At 26.9% G+C, this 11,865-nt stretch overlaps 1 protein-coding gene across 1 annotated transcript in view; it reads right to left on the bottom strand.

Annotated features, from left to right (window-relative positions):
* The window catches only part of LOC113375165 (neuronal acetylcholine receptor subunit alpha-7), a 204,013-nt gene extending 199,008 nt beyond the window's left edge, over window positions 1-5,005 (bottom strand). The window contains exon 1 of the mRNA XM_026615116.1: window positions 4,943-5,005. Within this exon, the coding sequence (XP_026470901.1) occupies window positions 4,943-5,005 (63 nt within the window). The remainder of the gene's footprint in view (window positions 1-4,942) is intronic.
* Window positions 5,006-11,865: the final 6,860 nt, after the last annotated feature.

The raw sequence follows: 11,865 nt of genomic DNA on the forward strand, positions 1-11,865 counted from the left end.
TGTGCAGTCAGCTGTATTTGTTTCAAAGATATATATGGAAATACAATATAGTATAATATATATATATATATATATATATATATATATATATATTTACAACCAGCTGTTCAAAATTATGATAGTCAATTATCATAAACCGATCAATAGTTTATCGAAACAATTAGAGAATAAAATGAGAGCTGCAAAATCGCCAAATATATTTATTATTCAGGCATATATTCTTATAGTCGTTGCAGATTTAAATTTTCTGATCTTTTATTACACTAATCTTATATCATATATTTATAGAATAATTATAAATTAACGATCAAATGGTGCACTAAGAATTAAGCTAGATTTATTACAATAGAGCCTATTTTTCATACGTCTACTTCCAAATCCATCCAGATTTAATGCATTTTTCAAAAACGAGAAAGTTTGTTTGAAGCTTTTCATGCAATTATATATAACAAAAATTAAACGAAAATAATTTTAAAATAACTGAAATAATTTAATTTGTATTTTTTGAGATTATATTACATTGCAAATAAATTAATTCAGGTGTATGTTAATGTTTGAACTGATTTCGACATATTGTTGGAGTATTTAGTCCAACGCCAGTATTTAGATACTAATTGTTATTATAATTAAATTTGTATTTAGCATGTATTTAATTACTTTGTCTGTTTTAATTAATATCACACAAATTTGCAATTTAATATTTTGACACTATAAAAAATATTTTGGGCCATACAACACTATTAAAGTGTTATGTTTATGGTGAACAAATTTATTTTGATTATAATCAAAATGCCTTTAATTATTAATAACTATTCTTATTCGTAAAAATAGAATCCTAATAAGTAAGAATACTTTCCGCATTTACGTCGTTAAATGCAAAAGGTCCTTGTGAATATTCAGATAAAACAATTAATTTTTAATATACTTTTAAAAAGTACCTTAGTAGTCTTATAGACACTTTTTGTCTGCATGGAAATACTTTTTCTTATAAAATATTAGTGATAAATTTATTATATCTTAAGAAGGGTGTAAACTTAACCCTGAACCTTTATTTTTGAGATGAAATAAAATCAAATAATAATTGATGTATATCATTAAATTTTTGGAAAAACAAATTTTACCAGAAAGTAATTGTAATTGTAGATCATATATAATATATTGTAAGGTAAAATTTCAATGCTTCAATGTACTTTCTTATTTTTAATGTTTCACAACAATACTACACATATATCTACACACTCTAATTACGATACAATTGCAACAAAGAAATTTCTAAATATCAACTTCTATACAACAATCTAATTACAAACATGCAACTAAAATTAAATCAATTCTTTACCCATTTTATAAATATAGCATTTTAAATATTTACAATATATTTTAAATATTGTTTACTGCTGCCAGGAAAAGTATTTAATCTGTATGTTTTAAAAATATTGTATTATATTCAGTTTTATCTGATTCTAAGATGTCCCGAATGTTATTTAATTATTTATGGTTTACACACACGGCATAAATTAAATAAAATGCAATAAAACTATGAAATTCATTAAAAAAATTCTATAATTATTTAAAAAATATGAAAAAATATGTCAGATTGATCGTATCGAAAAGATATTGCATATTTCAGTGTATAAGAAAAAGCCAATTAAGAATCTTAGTAACGTTTTCTATATTTGTTTTCAAAGCTATTGTTTGGGTATATGAAACAATATTAACTAGATCAAAACTACGGACTTTCACAAATTAACTACAGAGTTATTCAATTTAATTTAAAAGACCAATGATTATTCTACTCAGACATACAAATTAATAGAAATACACTATCAGTGACATAGTAGAAGTGTTGAGAATAGTAAACCGATTCTAGTATATTAAATTTTGAAAATTTGCAAAAACAAATATAATACACCAAAATAGCAACATAATACATCGTGACGTAAATTTTGAGGAATAAATAATCAAAACTATCTAACCAATCAAATTTAAATAAAATCTAAAATTATTTCAAATTTACTTCAGAACAATACAATGAAAAAAAACTCAAACTACACATACGCACAAATTTAAAATTTCAAATATATAAAATATGACTGGTGAATACAGTTCTTAGGTTTTGTATAAATTTTGTAATATAAATAATAAGTAGGTAAAATGAAATAATGAGCTATTTGTCAGTAAATATTTTATGAACAAATATTTATCTAGTAAATACTAAAATTGGTTTAAGGATGTATAGTAATGTCAGCCATTAACACAACCAAAAAATCTTTTAGAACTTGAGCCTTACCTACAATTTATCTTAAACAATATTTAGCAACATATCAAAAATTGCAAATGCCAATTGCTTTTCAAGTTAAAGCAATGCATTTTTCATAATTCTTAAAATGTTGATTGAAAATGTTTAGGATAAATCAGTCGTGTGCTTCGAACTAACAAATATTTGGTTGTGTTAATGTTGCTGCTATAAAAAACACTGTTGATGCTAAATAAGATCTGTAAATTTGATTATTTCAGAAGTTCCATTGCATCACATGACCTACAAATATCTAATATAATGCTGAAATATAAAACTTCTACTTAAGGCACTATGCTGTTAGTTCTGAATTTAGAATTTAGAAAAGAGAAATGAAAAAAAAATGACAAAATACATTTGCAATATTATTAAAAAAAATATGGACAATGGTTATAAATATTAATTTTTTTTTACAATATAGGAGTTTTACTATGTTTTTTGAAATACATATACTAAATCTATTCCATAATAAAATTTTCAATTTTGGTTAAATTTTGGGACGATTTAATTGATGCTTCTTTTGCATCCTTTAAAATTTGGTTTGATATGCATCTTTTGCCTTGTTCTCCATAATATATTAAAAATATTTTAAAAATATTAACTATAAAGTTTTTTAAAATCAATAAATAAATATTGGAAATGAAACTGGTCATTAATAAATTTAATTATTTATTAAACAAATTTTAACTTAAAATGCATCTAAAAATGCAATAAATATTATTTATATATGACAGGGCTTCTTAAACTTTTTTATATAGCGACCCCCCTCAAGCTTAGGAAATTTTAAACGACCCCCTCCTCCAAATAATAAAATATATATTAACCGTTATCGCACTATTTTACAATGTAAATAAAATAAGAATTGAAGAATATGTACCCATTCATGTTATATATAATTGGAAACGTTGACATAAAACTATATATATATATATATATATATATATATATATATATATATAATAGAAAAAATAAACTTTTGTAACAAATTCTTTATAAGAAAACATAAAACTATATCTACATATTCAATAGAAAAAATAAACTTTTGTAACATTTTTTTTATTAAAATCTATTATTAACATCAAACAATATTAATGTGATGAATTTGTTGATGTGATTGTTTATTTTTACACAAATAATTAAATCTAGGCTCAATTTAAGTTAGTGCAGATCGTAATAAATTTTCAACGTTTATTAAAGTTATTGGAAACGTATTTTGATTTTATGTAAGTTAATGTAGAAAAGGCTGATTCACATAAATATGTTGCACAAAATGGCAGTAATTTGTTTATTGCCATTTCCGATAGTAGGGAATATTCTGATTTGAATTCAATCCAAAATTCATGCACAGACACTTGAAAAAATCTGAGTCGCAAGGTAGTATCACTTGTTAATTCTTATTATGCTTTTAAGTTTGAAAAATTAATTTCTTCCATTTCAGTTGAAAATGGATTGCAAATCTATTGTTGTGTATCGATATCATTGAGAAAATACCTATGCATGTAAACTTCCATATTCTTCAAATGATTAACTATAATTTTTGTTATGAGTATCTTTTTTTGAAATATTGTTACTAATTATATACTCGTCACTAAATGGAAACATTTCGAGCGATCCACTTTCTACTCTGTTTTTCCATATAAGAATTATTTTAACAAAGGCCTCAAGTTTATTTTTTAACATAAACATATTAACGCAGACTCCCTGCATTGATAAATTCATATCATTGATTTTATCAAAAATATGGCCAAATAGCATAGCTTGAGAAGCCATAAATTATCGTGAAAATAGTCGGCCTAATAATACTAATTTTAAAATTTTGTTTATAATGATTGAAAAGTATCAGATCTTTGCGACCCCTTTTTAGTAGTCTCGCGACCCCCCTGGGGGTCGCGACCCCCACTTTAAGAAGCCCTGATATATGATACAATTAGTATGAAATAAACTTTGTACGCATTTTCATAAACTAGATAACTTGCCAATGGGTAGTTTTCTAAAAACATTTGCTTTGTTGTGTCTCAGATTAATTACTGAATGACTTTTAATTATAAGACAGATTGTAATTTAAATATGAATAAAAAAATCTCATATAATTTATTATATTATTTCTTTATGATCAACTCAGGTTAAGTAAGTAAAAGTATTAATTTCAATTTTTTTGTTCGTTTGTTGTTAAACAAACGCAAATTACTTAAATAATAAAAGTTTTATATAATCGCATCATACTAAATATTTTAGGTCATATGATACCAAAAATGTATAATAATATCAATTATGTTATTCTATTTGTAGGGCGAAAGTTGTTCTCAAAATTACTCTAGATTGCAAATAAAATATTAGCTAGTATTACCAAAAATAAATAGTTGAAAATAAAAAAACGTCATATCATATACAAAATCTACCCAAGATTTATAATACTAAACTAAATTACTTTTATCAAAGAGGAAACGAGCCTAAAAATAAATACTGCCGTGTGTGATGATTTAATGTATTGTATTAACGAAGATCAAAATAATTATGAGCCTGAATTCAACCAACTCAATATAATTAGAGTAAAACTTCTATCTACATAATATTATATAAAAGTATTCAGGCTTATAAGATGTTGATCTGCGATCATGTTTACATTCAACTTTCATTTACACTTACCAACGAAAGCCAAATATTTGTTATAAGAAGCTGGTTCTTCTCGTCCTGTTTTTTGTTGTCCATCATAGACACAATTAAAAAAAGGAAAAGTACATATCAGCTTTCATTCGTCAAATAATTTTACTGTCAAATTTAGAGATGAATAGATTTTTTGTGTAATCTTCACGACATGCAATTAGAATTATAATAAAAATATCTGACGATTTTATTCGGTGAGGTATGTTAGACCCTCGATTCGGAGCATATGATGGTGGTTCTAAAATGGACTAGTACGAACTTACATGTAATTGATACTTGCAGAAAATACAATTTGAATAGATTGTAGATATTTGATATAAAATCAGTTCTCATTGATTTTACAATGCTCTGTAAAAGTCTTAAACAAATTGAAATTACACTTGTTCATCATTGGTTCATTCATCAATATGCTGCACGTCGGTTCAAATTATTTATTTAATTTTAGTACAATAATATTTTAATACCAACACATAAATTGAAAAAAATAGTTAAGTTTGATCAACTATAAATATAAAACTTGAAAAATTATAGAAGACAAACATAGCCAAGGAAGAAAACGATGTCTATCTTTCTCTGAGTCTTGTCAACAATGTATGAATCTATTCAGATCTGCTTCTAATTACTATCCCCTGTGTAAGTTCATACTAGCCATATTATACTTCACCCATATCATATGCCATTTATTTGCAAATGCAGCTCTTTTGCGACATGTACCCTTTTCCTTTTTCACAGTTTTCCATCGAACAAAATAATATACACGCAATATCTGTCCCACAGCCAACGAAAAACAAGGCACATCGATGCAGGGCAATGCTAATATATAGTATCATGATACAATTCCTTATATTGTTTGCTAGTTCTGTAAGTCGTGTTCTCAATATTATAATTTACATAGATTCATATAATGTTAAATGTTTGCTATACTTTAAGATGTATGATTCTGAAAAATGCAACAATTCCGTGAGTTTTTGTGAAATGGAGTGAAATATTGAGTAAGACATTATCTGAATTACTCTGATATGTCTGTAAGATAATATCAGATTTACTCTTCGAATAGTGTCGAATTATGATTTATAATTCTACTATTTAATTAGTTATCTAAAGTCAGTATTCTATTCTAGTCAATATAAATGCAATTTCATATGTATATGTATTAGGGTGGTACTTAATATGGATATGTTCGAATTTCTGTGCTCCCAGAGGCTCAAATGCTTCCAATTTAAGAAAATTCTCTGAAATCTTTAAATTCTAATATTGACTTTAAGATAGTCCGCACTCTAACTAAAGTTTCTTGGTTCTTCTTCCTAAGTAAATACTTATTTTATAAAATCAAATTTTTGTCGTATTTTTTTATTCATGACCAAAATAAACATACACAATGTTATTCTGAAAATTTTGAATTACTTGTCGCCAAGTTACAAAATTCTAAAAATCAATTGTCACCCCTGTTATTTCCATAATAAACTTTGATTGGAGTGCGGACCATCTTAAAGTTAATATTAGGAACTAAAGTCTTCTGATATTTTTTTATCAATTTGGAAGCATTCGAGTCCCTGGGAGCAAGGAAATTCGAAAACGTTCTTATTATGGACTACCCATATATATAGACAATATACACTTAAATGAGTTTGGATATTATTTTATCTAATTGATCAACTCCATAATTTAACTAACAGCTCGAGTACTAAATTATTTAGATTTTTAACTTCTTTAATCAATTATAAAACTAAATTGAGTAGAGTTAAAATATTGATACATCATTTATGCAGATGGTATTCTATATTCACATGGTATTTTTAATAACTAGTATGAAGATAATTAGTTCAGTTCAAAATGTATCTAGTATCTTTCGATAGTTGTTCATTATTAATCTAGTTTTTATTAGAATTATCTAAATAAATTTCTTGCAGAATAGTGATGATAAAACTCTGTGCGTTAACAAACATACGGTGTATTAGAAAATTTAAATATTTTCTAGATGTAAAAATGATTGAATATTTGAATTGTGCAATATACAGAAGACACAATTTTTATTTAGTTTATCAAATTGATAAAAACCAATATTTTCTGAAAGTTTATTACTACAATATCTTTAAAATAACCAGTGATGAATTATATAATTATAAGATCAGACGTTGCATCAATAAATATTTTATGACAGGTTTATGATAGGTTTTATTAAATATCATTATTTTAGTTTAATTATTAGAGTTGTTTTCTAATAAATGAAGGATGTTAATCGATACGTATGGATATTATATTAAATCGACTTATAACTAAAATATTTGTAAATTCATTGATGTAACGCTCAATCTTTAATAAATTCATAATAATTTAATAATATTTATATATACGTATATATATATATATTAGGGTGGTCCCTAATATGGACATTGAAATTTTTTTTTTATCAATTTGGAAGTATTTCAGCCCCGGGAGCAAGGAAATTCGAAAATGTTCATATTAAGGACCACCCTATATATATATATATATATATATATATATATATATATATATAATTTATGAAGTAATTTCAGAGTTTGTTTATTATTTTCAGATATGATCATGCATTTAAATAATAATGATATTTTCAGTTTTTCATTTTCTTAATTCTTTTTTTACATTTCAACGGCGATCATAACGAGTATTCTATAGGTATTTTTGCTCAACATCTTTATCTAAATATTTTTCGTGAAAGCCAGCGTTTAATAACTCGGCTTTTACATGGAGATTATATTAGATATGCATAACCAATTAACTAATTATAAAAATAAAACACATTTTCTTAAGATCATATACGGAATCTGTAACCTTCAGTACATATCTGATATCATATTGCTTGATATTACGCTGGCCGAGGTTGGTTGCATGTACATTGCAACTAATGTGTCCCCGTTCTGAGCCACTACCTCACGATTGCATCTCAAGTTAAACAACTATGTCTAATTCTTGAACTTAGATTAATGTTAAACACTAACAATAATCCATTAGTCATATTGGTCCGTCACATGCAATATGTGAACCGAAGATTGAGGAAGTCGTTTTGACCGATGTGACCGATGTGACCGATTTTTGTATTAAGTTTCCATTCACGTCATTGCATTTATCTTCGTCTGGTTGGCGTTACATGGCAAACTCGGATGATCGATGTCCATATATTAACATAATATTATTATTGTTTTGCATTGTGTCGCAGTTTAGAAGCACAAATCACGCAATTCGGTATTCGGTTTCCATTGTGCAATATAATAATAATACATATCACGATAAACTCATTTATTATTCAAGCCACACTGAATGACAAATCGCCCCAATTAGCTTACTTAAAATTGAAAATAAATATTATGCTATCATAATGGCACCATACATTTATGTTGATGAAAATCCATTGAAAACCATAAATATGAAAATCGAAAACAACGATATGGCTTTGATTGTGCGTAAATGAAGTAACCCGAACTAGAAACAATGTGTGGAAACTATTTTTAATTATTGCTTAATTAATTTAATAAGGTTGTGATCAGTACTGAGTTGCAAAATGAACCTTATAACATCAAATCAACCTTATATAATTATAACACCAGATACAAGGTATGTAAAGTCACCTAGCTCTTTCTACTTATTCTATAAAATTTTATGAATAATGACGATTTTTTATAACTTATTTTTTCATTTTTTAAACAGCAATCATAACTTAAGCGTTCTAAAAACTGTTCGGCCAATTTGACTTAATACTAGTCGGTTCTACATATGGCAACCCAAATAGTTGTCCTTTGAATTAATATAACAATTTCTGTAATGGGACAAATGTCTTATTGATGCAGCAATGCCGATTCAGGGCTCGGAAGCATATTTCTATCTATATATCAAAGCGAAAACCGTTGTCACTACTACTTGACATCAGGTTTCTCGAAACGAAATTGAACCTGGGACATCTGATTCAGGCCCAGTCGTTTTAACCACTAACTTACGAGCGAGTTCAATTTTTTTTTCTTTCATAACTAAACCTTGAATTATGTGTGTCTTACATACTAATAATTTAAAAAAAGCTCTTTCTATTGAGATGTCAATAGAATTGTTTGCCTTAATCAACACTGGTGCAACCTCAAAGCAAAAATAAATTATTGACATATTAGTTGGCAATTTATCTGGAGGTAAAGTATTTAACTTCGCAAAGACCAATTGCAGTGTACTACAAAATGAAGCTTTTCTTGCTATGAGTCTACAGTTGATATAATGTTAACATTGATTTAGTATTAGCTTGAAAATTAGTTTATCTCCATAATTTTATTAAAGATAAAAAATAGTTTGTAAAGATACTTTGGTACAGCATGTAGTTTCTAAATGGATAATCATTGTCTCGTACAATTCTTGGCTTGCAATGCTAATGTAATGGTGTATTTAATTCTAGATATCACTGGCGTAATTCTGGTCAATGCAGATAATTGATGGTATCTGATTGTTTAAATAAATTACTGGAAGATTGTTGCTTACACTAAAGAGGAAATAGTTGAAGACGCAAATATGAATGTCCGACATTAATAACAGGTATGTTGCATGACTCTATCGTGAAAGTAATTTCAGTTGTATGAATATATTAACGGAAAAATGGAAAACACGAATTTGCAAATTAGAGTGTACGCCAATAATAAAGTAGCAAAACAGAGAGTGTTTTTGCGCTTTATATTGATCTACACTTTGGGAATATTTTTGTATCAATATGGGTATTTCGGGCTACGATTATTTTGTAAAGATCGATTGAAAACTAAGAGAAAATGGCGACACAAAACGAAATGGTTTAAATAGTTTGCATTCATTAAAATTTGAATATAGTACAATAAATTAAATAGTTTGCATTCATTCAAATTTGAATATAGTACAATTCGGGCCATCACATGTCACCGGCTAAGCTCGTCATGTTTTTCTCTCTCCCGAAAATGCGATAAAAATGATCGCTTGCGGCGCAGAAAAAGTATAGAAAAAGCGCATTTAACGGATTCCAGTTCGACAGCGACAGAACAGACTCGATAAAAAGGCGATAAACGTTTAAAACTTCTATCGTGTCACATATAGATTTCACGAGTAGTGAAATGCTTGAATTATTCTAAAAAGGATTTGCGTCTGTTTACATGAATGGATGGGCACCTGCAAACCCGTGCTGTCGAAAATTTTCGAGCGCTTTCAAATCTAACGAGAACGACGTGGATTCATTATCGATTGCCTCTGTCTACCCTGCCGAGAAAACGCTGAGAATGGAGAATAAGGCTGAAGATATGCTACAATAGGCATCATAACGTCTAAATTAAGTGGACCGTGAAAAGCTTCAAAATCACTAACATTTCACAAAATGTACGATTATCTTGAGAATTATTCGAATCTAATTTCCTTTTCGCGGAAAAAAATTCAAGTTAAAAATGATATTTTTAATGTCTTCGCGCCTCGAGATTTTCTCGTCAATTCTACATAACTCGGAGTAAAGGTATATGTTCAGTTGTGCAGAATATAGTTAGATACAATTATTATAGGAGACTATCATGAGACTATTGAGACTATCTATTAGAAACAAACAAACATTAAACTAACAGGCGATTGAATATAGCAAAATTCCATTTTTCAGAAAAGTATCTAAATATTTGTCTTGCAATGTTTGTTTGGTTTGTAATTGAGTATATAAATATTAATTTTCAATTTGCGAATCAAATATAGTTTGATATATATATATATATATATATATATATATATATATATATATATATATATATATATTCTACCTAACTTTTAACACGTGGTGCGCACATTGGTGTACATTTAGGCTTCACTCTTGCATCGGAATACAGGATAGCGAGATGTACTTTACAATTGCATAAAAAACTCATTCTAAAATTTATATATTGTTCAATTTAAAGTGAAAAGAATTGGTTTTATTGTGCATTGTGAACAATTAAAATTTTGAAATGATTAGGATTATTACAATTACATGTAAGTTCATACCATATCACTTTCTTATATATTAGTTTTAATTATTAATTTCTATCTGTGCTTTCAAACTAGAGTCCACTGAAGATGACACAAAACAATGTGTCGAAACGTATGGAAACAATAAAAATGTTTTAAAAGTCATACAAGTTTTAAATGATGTATTGCCCTAAAGATTGAATCTCACATATCTCAACATCAAAATTATAAAAATTTAACATATATATGTATATATATAGATGACCCAACAGACGTTGTCCTGTACCCACGACTACAATTTAAGTTCCATTTTTTTAAATATCCTATCCTATACTTTTTAATATTCTATTTAATGTCATTTTCAGAAAGAATAAATATAGTATCTACGGTAAAAGAGCAATACCCCCTTTGTTATTTTCAACCAATATAATTACTTCGATAATTTATATAATATATAACAGTCTATAATTTTTATAAACGCGTACCCTGTCTATATATCTATAATTTTTATAATCGCATATTAGTTGTTCTTTGGCAATTACAATTTTCAAATTACATTTTTCTTACTAATAATTTATTAAACATTACTACTTTAGTTGAAATCTTAGGTGAATTATTTTGTAAAATCTAGTTCATAAGGCGCTGTTCAATTTTTGATCATTATCAAACAAATGAATTTTTGCATGCAAAAGAATTCTAAATAATTTTTTCAATCAGCTGGTTTTCGGCAATAGTATTGTAGATATTACATTTTTCTTATCCATAATCATGAATATGGATATTATATATTAATATTGTTTAGGCTCGCTTAAACTAAATTCAAATTTCAAATGAATCGACATTTTTGGCAGACGACAGTTCTCATGTATCAAAATATTTTCAATGCCAAACAATGATAAGTGTTTTTTTCGATTTTTTTTTCACTTATTTCTACACTTTAACTATATTTC

The sequence above is a fragment of the Ctenocephalides felis genome, unplaced genomic scaffold (genome assembly GCF_003426905.1).
Source record: "Ctenocephalides felis isolate EL2017-DRISC unplaced genomic scaffold, ASM342690v1 CF-g0.4_SCAFFOLD_01886, whole genome shotgun sequence".
In the NCBI taxonomy this organism is placed as follows: Eukaryota; Metazoa; Arthropoda; class Insecta; order Siphonaptera; family Pulicidae; genus Ctenocephalides; species Ctenocephalides felis.